Below are 21,628 nucleotides of genomic sequence, written 5' to 3' on the forward strand. Positions count from 1 at the left end.
CCTTAAACTTCTTTGTAATTTTTTAAGATTTTTTTTTTTAAGAGAGAGAATGCACACACACAAGCTGGGGGAGGAGCAGAGGGAGAGAGAGAATCTCAAGCAGGCTCCCTGATGAGCTTGGAGCCCAATGTGAGGCTCGATCTCACAACACCAAGATCATGACCTGAGGCAAAATCAAGAGTCAGACATTTAACTGACTTAGCCAAGACATCCCTGCTTTGTAAATTTTGACAGAAATACAGTTTTCACAATTAGGCTAAAACCACCCAGTCAGCATATCACTTCCTGAGGACAGGGCCTAGGTCTGATATAATTCCCAAATACCATGTGGGATGTTTTTGGCTGTAAAGTAACAGGAAACTCTGACTCAATGTGGCTTGAAGGACATCTGTCGCCTCATGTTACAGGTACAAAAGTAGGACAGGCCCCAGGCAGAATGATAGACAGGTCTGTTCAATGACATCACCAAGGAGCCAAGCTCTTTCTCAGCAGTGGCTTCAGCTGAAGGCTGGTCCTCAGTAACAGTCAGGGCCACGTGCTCCCGGTACAAGAACGGGGTGGGGTGGGGTCGTGTGTGCCTGCATAGCAGGGCACCAACTCTCTTCAACCAATAGTCCTTCCCTTTACTCTGGGACAGTAAGAAATATTGTCACCATCATGACTCATTTAAGAAAAGGGTGTATTCTATGACAAAATTTGGAGCTTATTCTAGGAACCAAGGTGGCAGGAGAATGGATGCTTTGTAGGCAGCCAGTAATATCCAATACAATGTAGAACAATGTGCCACACTCTGAGGAGTACACATTGTAATAAAGGCTATGCAACAGAGTCTAAAGGGGGGGATATATGTGCATATATATAACATGTCCAATACACACATATATTCTTATGTAATCCATAATTACATAAAATTCATACATAATTTATAATTACATATATAACATGGAGAGTATGAGAAATACTATCTTTTCTGAATCAAAGAATAAATAAAATGACACATTTAGATAAAAATCAGAGGGTACATTTAATACGTGAAATGTAAGAACATGTGGAATTATACAGTATCAGGGAACTACAACATAAACAACTAAAGGTAAGGGGCATGAGATGACATGACTACTTAGGTAGAAAATCCTAAGTAATCAACAAAATAGCCACTAGAACTTACAAGTAAACTTATCGAGGTCACAGGGTACAAAGCTAATATACAAAAATCAAAGATATCTTTATATGCTAGTGGCAAATAATTAGGAAATTAAATTTGAAAAATAATTTAATTTACAAAAGCATCCAAAAAAAACCCCATAAGATACTAAGGAATAAATTTAGTAAAAGATATGTAGGGCCTCTATGGTGAAACCCACAGAAGATGGCTGAGAGAATTCAAAGACACAAAAGAACAGAAGGATACACCATGGTCCTGAATGGGAAGGCCTGACATTGTTAAGATGTGAGTTCTTCCCAAATTGACCAACAGATCAAACGCAGTCCCAACCAAAACTCCAGTAGGCTTCTCATTATTCTGAAGCTTATGTGGAAATACAGGGGGCTGAGAGGAGCCAAAGCAATGTTTTAAATGAAGAACAAAGCTGCAGAATGCTTACTACCTGATTTCAAGACTTACTGCAGACCTACAGTAATCAAGAAAGGGTAGTCATGACCGAAGTATAGATACAGATCATTGAACAGAATGGAGAGGCCAGAGATAGACACCTGATGTATGGTATGTTGATTTTGGTTTTTTAAAAGATTTTATTTACTTATTCATGAGAGACACAGAGAGAGAGGCAGAGACATAGGCAGAGGGAAAAGGAGGGTCCCTGTGGGGAGCCCAATGCAGGACTCAATCCCAGGACTTTGAGATCATGACCTGAGCTGAAAGCAGACGCTCAACCACTAAGCCACCCAGGTGCCCTGTACATTAATTTTAGATAAAGATGCTGAATCAATCTTTTATTTTTGTTGGGGAAAATAAAGTCTTTTTAACAAGAAATTTGGAACAACTAGGTATCAGCATGGGGGGAAAAATGCACCTAAACCCTTACCATATATCATAATAAAAAATTAAACCAAAATAGATCAGAGACCAACCATAAAAGTCAAAATATAAGAATTCTAGAAGGAAACATTGAAGAAAATCTTCGCAGCCTTGGCAGGGCTGTGGGGGACAAAGATTTCTTAGGATACAAAATGCAGGAATCATAAAAGGATACATTGGATCTTATCAGAATTTTAAAATTTTGTTCAGAATGGGATAAAATGTTCTTAATACATGTATCTGACAAAAGGTCAGATCTGAAGGCTCCACTGGGGAAGGATCCTGCTCATGTGGTTGATGGCAGGATTCAGTTCCTTACAGACTGTTGGACAGAAGACCCCAGTTACCTGCCACATGGGCCTTTCCAGCATGGTAGTCTGCTTCGTCAAACCCAGCAAGGGAGAGTCTGGCAGTAAGACAGAAGTCACAATCTTATTATGTAGCCTAATCCTGGAAGTGACATCCTCTCACCTTTGCTTGTTCTGTTGGTGAGAAGCAAGTCATTAGGTCCGGCTTACACTCAAGTAGAGGGAATTACACGAGAACACGAGTCCCAGGAGGTGGGGCTCATCAGGCTGTATCTTAGAGTCTCCTGCCACATTCATATAACTCAATATGGATAAAAGAAATCCAGTCAAAAAGTGTGCAAAAGATTTGTACGGTCACTTCACTAAAGAAGATACATGAATGGCCAATAAACACATAAAAAGATACCATTACGGGACGCCTGGGTGGCTCAGCGGTTGAGCATCTGCCTTTGGCTCAGGGCGTGATCCTGGAGTCCTAGGATCGAGTCCCGCATCGGGCTCCCTGCATGGAGCCTGCTTCTCCCTCTGCCTGTGTCTCTGCCTCTCTCTCTGTGTCTCTTGTGAATAAATAAATAAAATCTTTAAAAAAAAAAAGATATCATTAGGCCTCGCAGAAATGTAAATTAAAACCACAGGAGAAACCATCACCCACCCACTAGAAAAAAAAAAAAAAGGAAAGGAAGGAAAGGAAGGAAGGAAGGAAGGAAGGAAGAAAGAAAGAAAGAAAGAAAGAAAGATCGATCATACCAAGTATTAATGACAATATGAAACAACCAGAGTTCTCATATGGTTAAAGGTAAAATGATACAACCAACATGCAAAACTGGCTATTTCTCATGTTAAATGTGTACCTTCCATATGACCCAGTCATTCTACCCTTTGCTGTTTATCCAAGAGGAATGAAGTTGTGTCCATGCAAAGATTTGACCATGTTTGTTTATAGCAGCTTTATTCACCACGGTCAAAAAATGGCAACATCACAAACTCCATCAACAGGTGAATGCAGGGCAGCCCAGGTGGCTCAGCGGTTTAGCGCACCTTCAGCCCAGGGCATGATCCTGGAGACCTGGGATCGAGTCCCAAGTCGGGCTCCCTGTATGGAGCTTGATTCTCCCTCTGCCTGTGTCTCTGCCTCTCTCTCTCTCTCTGTCTCTCATGAATAAATAAATAAAATCTTAAAAAAAAAAAAAACAGGTGAATGCAAAATGTGGCAAATCTGTGCACTGGGACACTGCTCAGCAGCAAATTGAGCAAAGTACTGTTATACTCAATCAGGTGAATGGATCTCAAAATCATTATGCTAAGTGAAATAATCCAGGTGCAAACAAGTGTTTACCGAATGCTTCCATGTATATAAAATTCTGGAAAATGTCTATGGCAGCAAAACCTAGACCACCGATGGCCTGAGATAGCAGAAGGAAGGAGGGATAAACCACAAAGGGGCCCAAGACAACGTTTGGGGTGATAAAAAATGTTTTGTATCTTGATTATATTGGTAGTTTTACGTTGACTTTTCACTCTGTACACTTGAAATGTATCCAGTTTATTGTAGGTAAATTATATCAGTTAAAAGATTTATAATTTGAGGTATACAGATCCAGCCTCTGCATCTAGTTGTCTGGCTCTGTGTCCCCCGTTCACATTAATCCCTCTGATTAGCTATGTAACATAGTAAACAGTGAATAAAGATCACCAAATTCCCTGGAGCCAAGTGCAGAAGAGGTAACAGAAGCATTAACAGGCCCCTTTAATTCCAGCTTGATTATTGTACATGCTTGTGAGCGCTTTATATAGAACAAAGCAGAAAAAAATGGAAGTAGTCTGTTAATCATTTTGTAACTTTTTTTTTTAAGATTTTATTTATTTATTCATGAGAGACACAGAGAGAGAGAGGCAGAGACACAGGCAGAGGGAGAAGCAGGCTCCCCATGGGGAGCCCGATGTGGGACTCGATCCCAGGGCCCCAGGATCAGGACCTGAGCTGAAGGCAGACGCTCAACTGCTGAGTCACCCAGGCATCCCCATTTCTGTAACTTTTCACCAAATTCTGGCCCGTCTCTATAAATGAAGGGATTAAAAACACTGCAAAACTATTATCAGTGGTCTGTTCTGGAGAGTGCTAAGGAGTAGGCCAATTGTAAGGGAAAGAGTAGAGAATGGTGACAAAGACGTCCTGTGACTTTAGAGCATTTTTTGTGTTGCTTTATTTTTTTTTTTTTTTAAGATTTTATTTTTAAGGATTCTCCACACCCACATGGGACTCAGACTCACAACCCCCGAGATCAAGAGTTGCATGCTCTGCCGAATGAGCTAGCCACACACCCCATTTTGTGTTGCTTTATAATTTTTTTTCAATTTTTATTTATTTATGATAGTCACAGAGAGAGAGAGAGAGAGAGAGAGAGGCAGAGACACAGGCCGAGGGAGAGGCAGGCTCCATGCACCGGGAGCCCGATGTGGGATTCGATCCCGGGTCTCCAGGATCGCGCCCTGGGCCAAAGGCAGGCGCCAAACCGCTGCGCCACCCAGGGATCCCCCCATTGTGTTGCTTTATAATAGAAACACAGCACAAAGTCATTGGCTTGATGCATTAAGAATTGAAATGTTAGGGACACCTGGGTGGCTCAGTGGTTGAGCATCTGTCTTCAGCTTAGTCTTGCATCAGGCTCCCTGCAAGGAGCCCACTTCTCCCTCTGCCTATGTCTCTGCCTCTCTCTCTGTGTCTCTCATAAATAAATAAAATCTTAAAAAAAAAAAAGAATTGAAAGGTTAATTGAACTTATTGAGCCATACGTACTTTTTTTTATTTGCAAAGTATTATGGGACCACAAGAATTATCAGGGGAATAGATATATTTAGCTCCCAGTAAGTCTTGTCAAGCACAACACTAATAAAATATTTTGGTTGGCAAAAAATAAAAACAAATTTGGGTTTACTGGTCTAAAAGCAAGAGAAATACAGATTTCAGACCCTGACTGCTAAGTTCCACAGAAGTGGAACCTGACGAGTAACAAACTAACCTTATGTATGTGTAGGGTTCCTTCTTCTTATGGTTCATTTAAATTTATAAATATACCAGATATTTTAGTGACCCACCTACCATGGTGCCTGGCATGCAGCAGATACTAAATATTTGCTCAGTGTCTGTCTTCAAAATCTTAACATTGTCTACTTTTTGGAAGTTAGAAGATAGTTTAACCGAAAGAATACAGGCGGGGCACCTGGGAGGCTCAGTGGTTGAGAATCTGCCTTTGGCTCGTGATCCCAGGGTCCTGGGATTGAGTCCCACATTGGGCTTCCTATAGGGAGCCTACCTCTCCTTTTGCCTATGTCTCTGCCTCTCTCTCTGTGTGTCTCTCTTGAATAAATAAATAAAATCTTAAGAAAAAAAGAATGAATCCAGGCAAAAGGGACCTTTTTGGTGTAGTTCATTTTCTTCATCTCTTAATCATTTGAAACAGGTGTTCAGCAAACCTTAGCTACAGAAATTGGTTACCACTCTGAAAAAATATTGTGGAATTGGATGCTCTTTAAAGAAAATCATAAGTAAGTGTTATTTTATAGCATCTGAAGTTGTTATTTGGAAAAGCATCAAAATGAACACAACCCCCCACACACAATATACTGATTGAAATTGATCAGAAGAATTAATAGTTATACTGTCAAATATCTTAAGTTTTTGCGTTTTTATCAAATTTCTACACCACTTAAAAAAAATCAATTGTTTTCACTTAAGAGAAATTAAATCTATAGGGTGGGGACAAGAGCTGGCAAAGCTCCTCACCGATTTCCAAACCGGGTCGTGGAGTGCTGTGGACAAGTCTCTTCCTCAGAGGGAGTCTATTAAAATAAAAATGTTTGCTGCCACCACTTCTAGCACAGGCACTTTGTTTTTTCTTCTAAATGTCAGTTCCATTGCTCAAGGGAAAGCGGCTATAATCATTGGTAAATAAGAATGAGGTCCAGAAGAAACATGAGTAAATGGAATGAAGTCATCTCTAAACCCATTTACGCTACCAAAATCAATCATTTGCCTGCCATGTTTTTAATTGATTTGCTAAGACTGAACAATTAACTCAAATTTTTTTGGAACACCTACTATGTGCCAGGCACAGGCGATACAAAGATGACAGGTCAGTCTTCAGAGTTTATGGGATTTGGGGAAACAGCAAAGTAAATCCCAACCCTGAGTTAAGTGCCTCGTAGAAAGAAATATGTGGTTAAAAGAAGGTTAAGAGCATTTTTTGTGTTGCTTTATTAAAAAAAAAAAAATACAGTTCTCGAGGTGAGCTGTAGAAGAGGTCAGGAATCAGGAAAGGCCTTCTGGTAAAGGCTGAGCCCTTCCTCTTTAAGACTCATTCTTAAAGGAATGAGGAAAACTAGACAACTGTCAGAGGTAGGGAGAGAAGCCAGAACGGTCAAAGCCTTCCTTAGGGACCTTGCATCAAGGCCTAAGCGAGGGGGAATGCAGAGAAAATTGGCAAGATGAAGAAATGGAAGGATCAGACTCCTGCTCTGAGCTGAGGAGCTCACACAGCATTCCTAAAGTTCCCTAGAGCCACTGAATGGTTCTAAATGGGGGAGTAGCAAGATCAAGGCTGTGTTTTTAAAAGGTCACTCTGGCTCCAGCGTGAGATGAGAAGAGACAGTGGAAGCCCAACTGAGCATTACGATGGAGATGGAGACCAGTGGGGCAGCTTCCAAGGACAGGAAGTCAGGTGGAGAGGACTCAGGGCTATTTGAGTTGTCCGTAGAAGAGCAGGGAAGCAGTCCAGAGCTCAGGCTTGCTGTGAGCTTGTGATTGAGGCTTAGAAGTGGTCTGCACAGAGGAGGGGTCAAAGCTGGTCTCAGAGCCAACCGAGCAGCAGAACAGGCCGCTCCTGTCCTGGCACTGGCGGGTGCCCCATCCCACTCCTCTTCCACACAGAGGATCTTTGTTCAAAGAAGACAGCGGGGGTGGGGGGGAGACGTCAGAGCTGCAGGTTTCCACATGCTAAATTATTCAGGAGCTACTTATCCAGTATTTAAGGTTGATTTATTTCTTGCAGTAGCTATTTAAGATAAAATAAAAAGTAAAGTGAACTCATATCTGACCTCAGTGCATAAAAGAAAGCTTTTTTGGCAGTCATTTCATGAATAAGTTTTCCTGTCCAAGAGTTATTCAAAATACTGTATTTTGCCACACCTAGGCAGTTAGGTAAGGCACATCTTAATAATTTAGCATTTTTCACCAACCAGCAAGTCACACTGGTAATGGCTCCCTGGTTTTCAGGCATTCTGTCCATAAAGTTCAACTCCAGCCTCCTGCTCTGTCTCATCACACTGGAGTGCAGCCACCACTCAGACTGGCTGCAGAAGCCGATGGGAGTACAGATAGAAATGCTGTGCTGTGCACAAGGCCCAGCTAGGAAAACCCAGCTCCTCTCTACTGTGATCTGCTAGTTTAGCTCTCGAAAGAGATGAGGTGGCCTCACACATGCAAGCCCCTTCTCTGCATGCAGAGCGTTGCCTGGACCCTTCCCTCTCCTGGCTTTGCCACCTCCCTGAAATAGCTCACACTGAGTCTGGCATAGAAGTCAGTTGAGATTTTAAGAAAATATCACCTAAAATATCACCATGAAAGAGCAGCTGACAGCCACCAACTTTAAATTATTTGCACTAATCCATCATTCATTTGACCCTGTCAACACGTATGTACCGGCCTGAAAAGTTCTGTAAACCCTCAAATGCCTGAAACTCACCTGGTGTAATACAGACAGGAGTTTAACCTGCGAGATGTCTTCCTAAATGAAAGCAAGCCATGGAAAGAAGCTCTGCCTCACTAACCTATAACACAGGAACTAACATATGATACCAAGTGGAGTGAAGCCTGAGAAACTCACATTAGTTTGTTTTAATTTCCATGCTCTCCCAAACTCAGCAGTAACAGGTACAGGACTTTTTAGTCGGAGGGCCACGTTTGCACACTCACAGCCTCCAGAAACACATCCTCCCATTTATAGCCCATTTCTGCCTCCCTCCCCCAAAAAAACCAACTCCTCCAGATTACAGGTGAAATTGATGGTGTTCCCAATAAATGCTACAATTAGGGATTTGTTTTTACAATTGCACTAGAATTACTGCAAGAGGGATCCCTGGGTGGCGCAGCGGTTTGGCGCCTGCCTTTGGCCCGGGGCGTGATCCTGGAGACCCAGGATCGAATCCCACGTCGGGCTCCCGGTGCATGGAGCCTGCTTCTCCCTCTGCCTGTGTCTCTGCTTCTCTCTCTCTCTCTCTGTGTGACTATAATAAATAAATAAATTTAAAAAAAAAAAATTTAGAATTACTGCAAGAAATTAAAACAGACTTTTCAAAAATGAGGATGATTGACCCTTCCACTATGTACCCCCGTGCTTTTTTTTTTTTTTTTCATTAAGCTTTTTATTTTGAGCTCACTACAGATTCACATACAGTTAGTTGTAAGAGATGTGCGTTCTCTCTACCTAGTTTCCCCCAATGGCAACATCTTGCAGAACTAGAGTGCAGGAGAAATTGAAACCCTCACACACATTGCTAGTGAACATGTAAAAAGGTACAGCCACTGTGGAGAACAGTTTGGCAGTTTCTCAAAATGTTAAATATAGAGTTACCATATGACCCAGAGATTCCATTCCTGGGTCTATACCCAAGAGAAATGGAAACATATGTCTGCACAGATCCTTGTACTTGAATGTTTATAGCAGCAATATTCACAGTAGTCAAAAGGGGAAGAACACCTAGCTGTCCATCAGCTGACGAGTGGATAAGCAAAATGTGGTGTTTGCATACAATGGAATATTATTCAGCAATAAAAAGAAAGGAAGTGCTGATCCATGTTACGACGTGGATGAACCTTGACAACAGTATGCTGAGTGAAAGGAGCTAGAGATAAAAGACCACATATTATCCCATTTTTATGAAATGTCCAGAATAGGCAAATCTACAGAGACAGAAAATGGATTTAGTGGTTGCCTAGGGCTGGGAATAGGGGTCAAGGGAGTGATAGGTAGTGGTGGCTAGTGGGTGCAGGGGTTCTCTTTGGGATGATGAAATATTGCAAACACAGATGGTTACACAACTCTGTGAACATACTGAAGACATATGTTATGATATGTAAATCCTATCTCAATAAAGATTTTTTAAAGATTTATTTATTTATTTATTTATTTATTTATTTGAAAGAGAGCCCAAGAGGGAAGGGCAGGGAATCTCAAGCAGACCCTACACTGAGTGTGGAGCCTGACTCGGAGCCCCATCTCTGGACCCTAAGATCAGGACCTGAGCTTAAATGAGTTGGAATGTTCAATTGACTAGGCCACTCAGGAGTCCTCAATATAGATTTTTTTCTAAAAAATTAACCCAATTTGGGGGTGCCTGAGTGGCTCAGTCGGTTAAGCATCTGCTTTTGGCTCAGGTCATGATCCTGAGGTCCTGGGATCGAGCCCCGTGTTCAGCTCCCTGCTCGGTGGCAAGTCTGCTTCTCCCTCTCCCTCTGCCCCTCTGCCCACTTGTGCTTTCTCTTTCAAATAAATAAATAATCTTTTTAAAAAAATAACCCCATTTGTTATCTCCACACAATTAAATGAGCTTGGTTTGACTTGTGGGAGGACAAATACAGTATATCACAAGCAGGATGTTGACACCGATTTATTTGATCAAGATGCAGAATGGTTCATCACCACAAGGATCCCTCATGCCCCCTTTTACAGCCACAGCTTCTACTGTCCCCAATCCCCACCCCAACCTGTTCCCACAAATCTGTTCTCCACTTCTCTAACTATATAAATGGAATAACACAGTATGTGTACCTTTTGAGAATTGGTTTTTCTTTCAACCTAATTCCCTAGACATTCATGCAAGTGGTTGTATATACCAAGTCCATTCCTTTTTGTTGCTGAGTACTACTACTCTGTGGTTGGGATGTAACATAGTCTGTTTAACCATTTGCCCACTGAATGACATCTGGTATTTCCAGTTTGGGCTATTGCAAATGAAACTTCTATGAACATGGTATACAGGTTTTCCATGAACACAAGTTTTCATTTCCCTGAGATTAATGCCCAAGATGGCAAATGATGCGTCACATGGCAACTGCATGTTTAGTTTCCTAAGACACTACCTAGTTGCTTTCCAGAGCAGTGGTGTGACTTTCCATCCCCACAGCAATGCAGAAGAAACCCTGTGTCTTGTCATCCTCACCAGCATTTGGTGTTGTCACTGTTTTTATTTTGGCCATTCTAATAGGTATGTGGTCACAACTTACTGTGGTTTTATTTTGTACTTCCCTAATGGCTAATATTGTTGAACATCTTTTCATGTGCTTATTGCCATTCGTCTATCTTTTTCAGTGAAATGTCTCTTCATATCTTTTGTCCATATTCTGAATTCTAACTTTTATTTTTCTATTATTGAGTTTTGAAAGCTCTTTAGGCATACCAGATACTAGCCATTTGTTGGCTGTATGGTTTTAGAAGTATTTTCTCCCACTCTGTCACTTGTCTTTTTATCCTCTTAACAGGATCTGCCACAGAGAGAACATTTTTAATTTTAATGAGGTCCAATTTATTAATTTTACCTTTTATGGATCATGCTTTTGATACCAAGTCTTACTCTTTGCCTCGTAGATCCCAAATTCCTGATTGGGATCCAGCACCACTGTTTTTGCACCTTCCTCAAACACCATTTTGACATATTTCTGTGGGTCTATTTCTAGATTCTATTTGTTTCTATTGATTATTGTGTCTATCCCCCTGCCAGTACCACAAAGACTTGATTACTCCCACTTCATTCTTCATTTTCAAGATTGTTTTAGCTCTTTTACAGCCTGTGCCTTTCTGTATAGATTTTAGAATAAACTCATCTTGTCTACACAGAATCTTGTTAGGATTTTGGTAGGAATCGCATTACAGGTAGAGAGATCAGCCTGGGGGAGAACTGACATCTTTACTATGTTGGATCTTCCAAAACATGAATATGGGGTGTCTCTCCATTCATTTAGGTCTTCTTTCATTTTATCCACACATTGTAATTTTCAGCATACAGATCTTGTACATGTTTTCTTAAGTGTGTACTCACATGTTTAATTTTCTTTGTAGTGATTATAAAATATGTATTGTTTTTAATATCACTTTTCACATGTTAGTATAAGTGCAGTTAATTTTTGTGTGTTGATCTTGTAGCCTGTGACCTTGCTGAACTCACTAGTTCTACTTCTGGTTGTTTTGGTTTGGGTTGTTTTTTTTTGTTTGTTTGTTTCGTTTTGTTTTGTTTTGCTTTGCTTTTGTTTTGTCTTTCAGTAGATTCCTTGGAACTTTCTATGAAGACAACCATGTCATCTGCACATAGGGATGATTTTATTTCATCCTTTGCAATTTGTATGCCTTTTTCTCTTTCTTACCTTCCTGTAGTGACTGGAACTTCCAGTACTATGTTGAATAAGAATAGTGTGAAAACAGGCATCGTTGCCTTGTTCCTGAACCTACAGGGAAAGCATTCAGGCTCTTGCTGTTAAGCAAGACATAGCTGTAGGGTTTTGTTTTGTTTTACCATCAAAGGTCTTACAAAATTAGTTTTGTCCTCTCCCTGCCCCTCTCCCTTTTTAAGGAGAAGCTTAAGACTTAGGGATTGGCCCAACTGAGATGACTGAGCAAAAAGGAAATGCAAAGGAGATTTTAGTACTTCCTCTTCCAGGCCAGGCCTGCAAGAGTGATAAAACTAGCTTCCTTTCAAGGGGTGGGTCCGGAGGGGGGTGGGGTGGGGTGGGGGCTTTACAGCCCTAATCAGCGTTTGAGAACTAATCTCTGTCAGGGCCCTTGCAGTCTGCAGTGAGCAAAGGGCATCCCGTAAATGGGGCAGAAATTGGCCGTGGCCCAGGAGAGCCTCAGGGAGCCGGGCGCCTGTCCCCTCTCTTGCCCGCCATCCCAGGCACCTCTGGCAGCCTCGCTGCCTGCCAACCTGAGCTGCCGATAGGAGAGTCTCAGATACCCAAGATCCAGGGTGACAGGAGTGGCCAGGGCCAGATTTAGATTTGTGCGAGCTTTTGGCAGTGTTTCACCCAAAGGAGAGACTGAGCTGTGAAGAAAGGAAGCCAATGAAGACTTCCGTGGCAGGGTAACGCTGAGAGCAACAAAGTGCATCTGCACTACGTGTAACCCACGGAACGTTGTCTTCTTTTTTAAATAGGGGACGAGGAGGGCCGGCTTAACGTAAAAGCTAAAAAAGACAAGCGATCACCTCCGCCACCACCCCTCCCCACCCCCGCCCCGGAGCGCGGGGACCCGGCCCGCGGGGGTCCCGCAGCCCGCAGCCCCCCGCCCCCCGCCCCCGCGCGTCGCCCCGCCCACCCGCCGCGCTCCCCTCTCGCCCCTCCCCCGGGCTGGCCTGACCACACCTGCGCAGGTTAGCCCCGCGGGGACGCGCCGGCCGCGGCGGCGGGGAAGGTGAGCGGACGGGCGCCGCGGCGTGGGAGGGCCCGGCGAGGACGGGAAACCGGCCTCTGCTAATGGCCGCCCGGCGACCGGGGCGGGAAGCAGGGCCGCGGCCGGAGGGGGGCGCCCCGGCCGCCGTGGCGCGAGCCGGCCGCGGGCTCCTCGGGGTCCTCTTCCCACGCTTCCTCCTCGCCGGTCCGTACCAAAGCCGCCGGGGGCCGGGGGGGGGGGGGCGGACCGGTCCACTCGGGGAGGGGCGGCAGGTTAGGCCGCGCGCCCGCACCACCTGCGGCCCCCCGGGCGGGGGCGGGGGCGGGGGCGGGGCGGCGGGGACGGGCCGGGGCCGCACCGCCCTCCCGGTTCCGCTCTGTTCCCTGCCGGCGGGCGGGGCCGCGCCGCCCCGGCCCCTCCGCCCCAGGCCCCTCCCCGCGGCGGCCCCGCGCGGCCCCGCCCGCCCCCGCCGCCCCCGCCGCCCCCGCCGCCCGCGCCCCCGCGCGCCCGCGCCCCGCGCGCCCCCGCCCGCGGCCCCGCCCGCACCCCGCGCCCCCGCCCGCGCGGCCGGGACGAGCGCCGCCGAGCGCATGCTGATCCCTGTCCTCCTCCTCCTCAGGCGGCGCTGGCGGCGGCCCCGGGACCCGCGGAAGCCGGCATGCTGGAGAAATTCGAGTTGGAAGAAGAAGGTGAGTGCCCCCCGCCGGAGCGCGCCCCGTGTCGCCGCCCAGGGCCGGGGCGCGGGGGGCGCGGGGGCCGCGGGGTTCACGCCCGGAGGCTGAGCGGCCCCCGCTGCCGAGCGCGGCCGGGGATGCGGGCGCCGGGCCGGCTCGGGGGACGCGTGCGCGGGGCCCGCGGGGCCGCTCGGGGCGGGAGGGGCGGGAGGGGCGGGAGGGGAGCCCCGGCAGCCGGCCGCCCGCACCGAGGGGCGGCCCTTTTGTCCTCAGCAGCCCGAGTCGAGGGAGAGCAAGGTGTCATGCAGCCTGATGGTGTGATGCCGCCGCTCCCGGAGAGGTAACCCCAAATTGTGTTGACGGCCCCACCTTTAAATAACGCAGATGGGTCCCTTATCGGGGTGTCCGAAATACCACCGGCAGGGTGTGTCTGCTGGTTAATAGAGAAAGTTAAATAGCAAAACCAGAAGCGGCTTAGAGCCTCGGTTTGGAGTTCAGGTGACCCTGTCACTCCATCGTTTGTGTCGCCTCGTCTCCCGTTCGGTTTTCCTTTCTCTTGCCCTGTGTTCTTCTTACTTGTCTGGATCCTGTTTGGAAGCTGTTAGCATGGGAGGGGGGGCGAGCTTGTTCTCTGGCAAAATTAATATTTTAAAACGGAATACGATGAGCGATCACCTGGATCTTATTTTGAAACTTAAAATTGGAAGGGGATAAGCTTGTTTTTGGGCAAAATCCATATTTAAGATGAACTAGGATGAGCTCAAAGCTGAAAAACAACTTCCTACAAGAGGCTTGACAATTTGAGGAATTTATTTTAAAAGAACTCCACACTGCCTGGCGCACTTGCGTTATTTACTTGGTGACTTCTCTTTTTCCAGAGTATTGATAGAATGAAGCTCCTGGAACAAAGAATTTGCCATGTGGATGCTGTGCCCTGTGCCAACTTTACTTTAATCCTTGCGTTCACTTACAGTCAGGCAATCACTTAAATATGCATACACAGCCGATATGAGAATGTTAACCAGACGGTATTAGGCCAGTACCTGCATTTATTTTGTTTTACATTTCCTGCAGCACTTCACAAACATGTTAGCTAGAAGATAATGCATGTGAAGTAATTATCATTAAAAGTCTGCATCTGTATTTATTATTAGCCACCAGTTACTGGTTACATTTCAGAATCTTACTGGGACTTAATGTGCATTTTATTCTACTGAAAAATAATCCAGTATCTTAAATCGAATCCACCCCATTACTCATCAGTTCCGTGTCGCAGGTCATGTTTTGACCACTCTCCACAGAACAGTATGGTGTTCCTCCCTTTCCACTGAGACTTTGAATATCTGGGGATCTTCTTCTCTGAGATCAGAAACGATGAGAATCTGTTGCATTTTAACTTTTTGCAGACTCACGTGGGGGCAGGAGGAAGGTGGAGGGTGGACTCGTGAGAGAGGCACCCACAATTATGGTTAAGCACGCAGTCCCAGCTTCGCATCTTAGCTGCATTCCTTATGTAGCCCTGTGACTTGGACAAGTTCTTGAACTCCTCTTTGCCTCACTCTCCCTGTTTACAAGACGAAGCTAATACCAAGGTGTTTTGAAGATTAAATGAGATAATTTGTGTAGAGTGGTGTTTAGTACAGTGTATAAACCCTTAGTAAGTACTGTGGAAATCTTAGTTACTATTCTTTTTTAAGTGCTCTTAACCTGTTTTACTGAATTCATTGACTTTTTAAGGCTTTTATTGAGGGACCTTAATGGAGATTGTTCTCAACATGGATTTGTTGAAGGGTTTTTATTACTTGAGATTTATTGGTTTAATTATGTGGCGTTTCTCAAAGCAGATCCGCAAGCCTTGTTTCTTTTGCATTGTGTCTGTCAACGTAATGAACATGAAGTTTTAAACCTAAGCATCTAAGAAAGGGGATTTCCTGTTTTCTCTCATCTATTTTTATCTATATTGCTGTCGTTACTTTAAAGTATGCGGAATCCCACAAATAACCATGTCAAACTTTTCTAGATTCTTAAGGAGGCAGAATGTTAAGCACTTGCTTGGAAGCCGTTAGCAGAGCTGGAAGAAATAGTGTTGGTGTGGTTGTCTAAAATGCTGCTTTGTTTCTTTTGAACTTTATATTGCTTATTCATCCATGGTATGGAAAAACTGAATATCCTGAATCTTAAAATTTATTTGGGAGTTAGGGGGGAGTCCTAACAGTTTAAGGCATTACACCTTTAAATATCCTGTGAACTGATGTGTTAGCAGCCTACATAATAGATAGCTGTTGAATAGATCCTCATTAAATCTTTAAATTTCCTTCTTATCCAGTTAATGTTGTAATGTGCACCTTGCGCTCTGGACACATTGCTTAGACAGAGATACGTTTGGTATATGCAGACATAAAGGATGACTAATATTTTGGTTACCAAGTATTTTTCTATTTCCTAATCAATTATAATGGATACTATATTTGTTAGAAACAGTCTGAAAAAAAAAAAAAGAAACAGTCTGGAGGCACTGGTAAAGTTGGAATCATCCCTTAAAACATCATTTGCTTCTGGAAAGGGAGAAAAAGCTGTACCACGATCCACCGTCCCTGGTCAGGGTCATCTGCCTGGATTCTGACACCAACAGCCTGCCCACTTTCTGCTGCCAATGCTTCTTACCCTTCCACTCTGACAGAGGAACCACTCCTTTAGGGGAAGATCTTTAGCACCGTCTCCCATGTATATGTAGGATGAGTGCGTGCTTCTCTTCTCGGCAGCCTCACCACCTCCTCCCAGCCGTACACGCCAGTGATCAGAGAGCTCTGTGTGCCAGAAGTCAACAGAGATCTTTTTTTTAAGAGGCAGATACTAATTCTGTGGGTTTGAGGTGGGACCTGAGGGTCTGCATTTCTGCCAGGCTACCAGGTGCTGCTGCTTCATAGACCCCTCCATGAATAACAAGGCCCTGGAACAGAGCAAACTTCTTGTGTAAAGGGCCACATGGTCTCTGTCTGTGTCACGACTACTCAGCTTGCCCAAGTAGCAGCGAGGCAGAAAGCCACTGAAGGCCACACTCAACCCAACAGGCGATGCTCCACTGAAACTTTATTTAAAAAACACGCCCAAAAAAAAATAAATAAATAAAATAAAATAAAATAAAAAACAGGCCAAATTTGACTCCCAGGGGTAGTTTGCCAGACCCCTGCTCTGTATGCCTTGCGTGCCTGGTCATAGCACGGGCAAGACCTCCTTTTCCTCTGGCTCTATCCTACCAGTGATGCAGCCCAGCCCTACCAGATCCTGCCCACTTTTTGAGGCCATCCCCAATACCCACTCTATGCCTTTATCACGATTCATCTTACCGTTCGTCGTGCCTGAGATGGTTGGCACATGGCAAGTGCTCAGCAGTGTTGGGAATTGTGAGGACGGCATCTCCACACTTGGGGGAATGTTGCGAGGCCTCCGTGATTCCGTGGATGCACAGTGATGAGAACAGTGCCTTACCCATAGCAGCCACCATATGTGTTTGCTTTTCAAATTTTTTATTCATGTGTCCATTAGATTTGTGTTTGTTTTTATCAGGATGAGCAGTCATGAACTTATTTAATGGCAGGACCAAGCGCAAGTACCGCGTAGGGACCTGAACACCACCATGAAGTAGATGAGTTCCAGCCTTTCACTCACAATTAGTGAATCTGTAATTCTGGCACCACTTCAAGAATTTTACAGCCCCTTGGAGCTATCTGTGTTATCTCCCGGCTTCCCTCTTATCCCGTCAGCTGTCACGGACTCTTCACTTATTTCGGGTTTTTAGTGACTTGTTGTGGATGCCTCACCCCACTTAGCTGGCTCTGCAGCTGGCTTTTCCCCTCTTCCCTCGCTGCCTGACTCCTCCCTGGTCCCAGACCATCCTTGCTGTCCTCAATGCCCTTCTTCACCTTCACAGCATTGTCCAAGGCGTAATTTTTCCAGAACTCACCTCCAACTCATTTTTCTAGCAAGGCTAGTCAACCGGGTCTACACTGATCAAAAATATATAAGAATTAAGGGACTCCTTTTTTTTTTTTTTTTTTTTTTTTTTTTTAGGAGGGAAAGTATTATTTTTCCAGTCAAGAATCTCAGAACTTTAGGCCTACTTTGGTAATGAAGGCGCTGCATCCTTAGGTAATCCACAGTCTCTTGGGGTTTTGCTTGCTGTGAGTTTTCTATCTTTTTTTTTTTTTTTCTTTTGTGAGTTTTCTATCTAAAACAAGGCCTGACACTTAGTGAACTTGAACTTTTCCTTCTAATTAAAAAAATGGTCGCCTAAAGCAACCAGCAGCCACTCTGTAAATTAACAGAACCAAAAATGCGTGCCCACCCAAACTCACTCATTCTTAACTGGGGGAGCAAAGTGAACAAAGACTGGTTCTTGTCAGGGGACAGAAGTTTTTTGATATAACAGCTTTATAACAGGTTTGTGGCTCTCAATGGGCCACAGTCCATGAATGGATACACAGTGTGTCTGTGGCTTTAAAGTTTCATGGGGGTGGGACAGTTAGGGGGAGAATGTATGAGAAGTTTCAGAGGTGGATTGGCTAGTGAAAAAAAGTTTGAGAAACACTGCTCCAACATCAGGAAGAATTATACGTCTGTGTTTTGTGGTGACCTGTCAGACACCCCCTCATCACCTGGCCTTAGGGCCACCCTCTCAGTGAGGCTCAGCTGAGTCCACTGGGTTGGCTGCTGGCGCTCCTGTGAGGAGTGCTGACCTCTGGTGGTAGAGATGCTTGGGTGACCGCCTTGCACTCACCCCTTGGCCACTCCCCCGTAATGATAAGATTATTGTAGATTATTGGAAGGCTCTGATGATCATTTGAACTCTGCCCTTTCCTACTGAGCTTACATATTCATCTTCAGCAGGAGATTCTCTCTTAATAATAGAAGTAGTCACAATTTTATGAAACATTTACAATTAACATTTTTGTTCTCCAGCTAGCCCCATATTTAAAGACTTGCCAGGGATCCCTGGGTGGCGCAGCGGTTTGGCGCCTGCCTTTGGCCCAGGGCGCGATCCTGGAGACCCGGGATCAAATCCCACGTCGGGCTCCCGGTGCATGGAGCCTGCTTCTCCCTCTGCCTGTGTCTCTGCCTCTCTCTCTCTCTGTGACTATCATAAATAATAAATAAAAATTTAAAAAAATAAAAAAAATAAATAAATAGACTTGTCGTATTTAATAGATTTGGGGTATTTGTTTTAATGTCTCTGAAGTCAGGCTATAGCTTGACGTTTAATGGTATATCTTAGATTTGATGAGACAAAGTAGTCATCTCGTAGGCTGGGGAGGTTTTATTACCTGAAATGGAAAGATCCACTACTTGAAATACAGAGGAGAGTCCAGAAGACCCAGGGACATTCGAAAGAGGGGCCTGCCTCCAGGCTTCACAAGTAACTGGAAAGTCATTATTCTGGCCCTCTCCGTGATGGATGGATCTCCTTGACCTTCCCTCTCAAGACAGACTTTACCTGTTCCTGGGTGGTGCTCTGCTCTGACCCCACCACTCTGGGGACCACAGTACAGACCCTCGACCCATCCTGCAGCTCTGTGTGGGCAGCAGTCCCTGAAGATACTATGCAGCATCTCTGCAACTTTAAATGTTACCTGTGGGTTTTAAAGTGGGAAAACCTGATACAAATTTTGGGACTTTACTTAGAAAGAAGTGGAAGATTTTTTAATATCCCTTTTTTGTGGTTCTCCTAACCGAGATGTGTGTGAAGCATATCAAGCACTGTTGCAAGTGTCCACATTTATTGAATCTTCACATCAGCCTTGAGAGGTAAATATTTTTATCATCCCTGTTTTATAGAGGAAGAAATGAAGACAGTAAGAGGTGCAGTAAATTACCTCGAGGACGTATCTGGGAAGGTGGAGAACCCAGTTTCAAACACATCCTGTGCCCTGAGCCTGTGTGCATAACCAGCACGAAATTATCTTGTATTTAGAAATCCTTTCCGTTCACCCACCTCCTATACAGTTACCAGCCCGTTTCCACTGAGGGGGTTGTCAGTGGCTGCATCGTGCAGACTCTGGGGGGACACCTGTCACGGCTCTTCTTACTTTGAAGAGGTGACAGTCCGCAGAGCCGGCCTCTGCCCCCGCGCCCCACTCTGCACCCTCATGGTCCCATATCTACGCAGTCCATTTTATCTCCCTGATGGCTCTTACTCTTCTTTCTTGAGCCCTGGACATTGAAGTTGCTCGTGGCCCTGCCTGGGGCCTCCTCGCCCCCACATGTCACTGCCTCACTGGCTGCCATCGCCTTAGTGACCCCAGGGCCTGCTGCCCAGTGTTTTAATGCCGTGCACTTAGCACAATGTGTGTGTTTTAATGCCGTGCACTTAGCACAATGTGTCGTGACCGGCAATGGCCAGATGCACACCCCAGCGTCTCCCCGAGGACCTGGTCACCTGCCTGACCGGCTGACGGCCCATGTGCTTCAGCCTCTAGCACCACCGCCTCTTTTCTCGCCAGCCGGATTCAGTGAGTGGCAGCACATCTGCCCAACTGTGCTTGTGTTAACAAGCATGATGTTCTGGCTCGCTCGCCCTCTCACCGTTGCCACTGTCACTGGTCCCATTGCCTGAGGCCAGTGGTCCGAGTGCCGCTTCCACACAGGCTTACCCACTGCTGTTGGAGGGATTACATGACGCACATACTGATCTGTCGCTCCCGTGCTTGAAAGCCTTCAGTGACTCTCCCTGGCCTTTAGGCTGGGGTCGCAAATTTCCGGACCTGCTGTCTGCCCTCTCCTGGCGCCCTCCTCTGCGCCCCTGCTTGTGTCTCCCCCCGCCTGTCCTCAGCCACCCTGCCTAGTTCCTCTGCCTAGTTCCTCGGCACTGCTGGGCGTCTCCCTGGGCTGTGCTTCCTCTCCTCCTGGCCACCTGCTAGTTCCCTTCAGATCTCAGCCCAAGTGTCACTTCCCTGGGGAAGCCTTTCCCAAAGCCCCAGGCAGGACTTCCTATGTTCTCTCTTGATGGGGCTGTTAGGGAGTAATGCACTTACTTGTGTTTGTCACTGACTTGTCCGCTCAGTGAGGATGGGCACTGAGAACTTAGGTTTGCCATGGTTTCAAAGATGCTATGATGAATGAGGCTTCATTTTCAGTAAATATTTGCTCCGTGTGCAAACATATGTATACACGCCTGTGTGTATGTGTATGTACACACACGTATATATATTTTGAAGGTTTTTAACTTTTACTCTGGCACCTAAGCTTAGCGTACTTCAAGTAGTTAGAGTTATTTCTTATAAAGAAACAAGGCATTTCTGTGAAAGACGAAATCCATTTGCTGGGTGAATGTGTATCAATCACAGAGCAGTTGCAGGTGGGGGCGTGTGGGGAGGATGATGACTTGTGGGGGCCCTCCCAGGGGTGCAGAGACCCTCCCCCTGGACATGGAGGCAGAGCGCACAGCAGCTGAACGACTGCTGGACGGCAGAAGTGGGTGGAAATGGGGTGGCTCGCTTACGTAATCTGGTAACCGAGGAAAACATCTTCTAGATCTTTCTTTTGTGGCTGCGATTGCACTGGCAGTGATGTCAGGGAAAAAGCAGCCTCGCTTATATCTGATAATCAAAGGACGGGGGAGTCCATTTGCTGGAGGAAACTAATTTGGGGACCTTTTGGTTAAAATTTTGTCACTTTTTAATCTGTTTCATGTGCCGCTTCTGCCCCCCACTGTGAGCTATTTCCTGTGAATCTGAGTTTATGTAACTACCTGGTTCATGGTCGTATGTTGGTCATTTGTAACCAGCAGTAAGCTGCCACTGTCCTTAGTTTATAGGTCACATGCTATATTTTTCTATGAACTGTTTCATCATTCCATTACGGCCTCGTCTGGCACACACATATCCACATTGTCTCATGCTTCTTTACACCCTGTGTTTGGCGCTCACTTTTCGCACAGACTTCTCTAGTTTTGGAGCACATGTATGGTGTACCCCCCCCCCTTGAGTTGCATATATAATCAGTGTCATAGTTGCCAAGAGCTTGGGTCAGAGCCAGCTTGAAGACCCGTTCCTTCCACCCAAAAGCTGCGGGACTTCAGGCAGGTTATTTCAAGCTGCAGTTTCTCCATCTATAACTGGGACATACTAGCAGCACCTAGCTAATAGGATTATATGAGGATTAAGTAACGCAAGTGTA

The 21,628-nt window shown here is 45.4% G+C and overlaps 1 protein-coding gene and 1 long non-coding RNA gene across 12 annotated transcripts in view; one reads left to right on the plus strand and one right to left on the minus strand.

The window, feature by feature from the left end:
- The window catches only part of PRKAG2 (protein kinase AMP-activated non-catalytic subunit gamma 2), a 265,070-nt gene that overhangs the window by 193,458 nt on the left and 49,984 nt on the right, over positions 1-21,628 (plus strand). For 7 of the 11 annotated variants that reach the window (XM_072776912.1, XM_072776910.1, XM_072776911.1 and 4 more), the window contains one exon: positions 13,402-13,471. In XM_072776912.1, coding sequence (XP_072633013.1) covers positions 13,402-13,471 — 70 coding nt within the window. Of the gene's footprint in view, positions 1-12,756; positions 12,804-12,917; positions 12,987-13,401; positions 13,472-13,638; positions 13,797-21,628 lie in introns of those variants that run through there. The other 4 variants (XM_072776918.1, XM_072776919.1, XM_072776921.1 and 1 more) reach the window with 4 other exon arrangements.
- LOC140605022 (uncharacterized) lies at positions 4,392-12,882 on the minus strand. The gene is made up of 2 exons (XR_012007817.1): positions 12,755-12,882; positions 4,392-7,397 (listed from the first exon to the last, which is right to left on the minus strand). It is a non-coding gene; the product is annotated as an uncharacterized lncRNA (long non-coding RNA).

This window comes from Canis lupus, chromosome 15 (genome assembly GCF_048164855.1).
Source record: "Canis lupus baileyi chromosome 15, mCanLup2.hap1, whole genome shotgun sequence".
Classification (NCBI taxonomy): domain Eukaryota; kingdom Metazoa; phylum Chordata; class Mammalia; order Carnivora; family Canidae; genus Canis; species Canis lupus.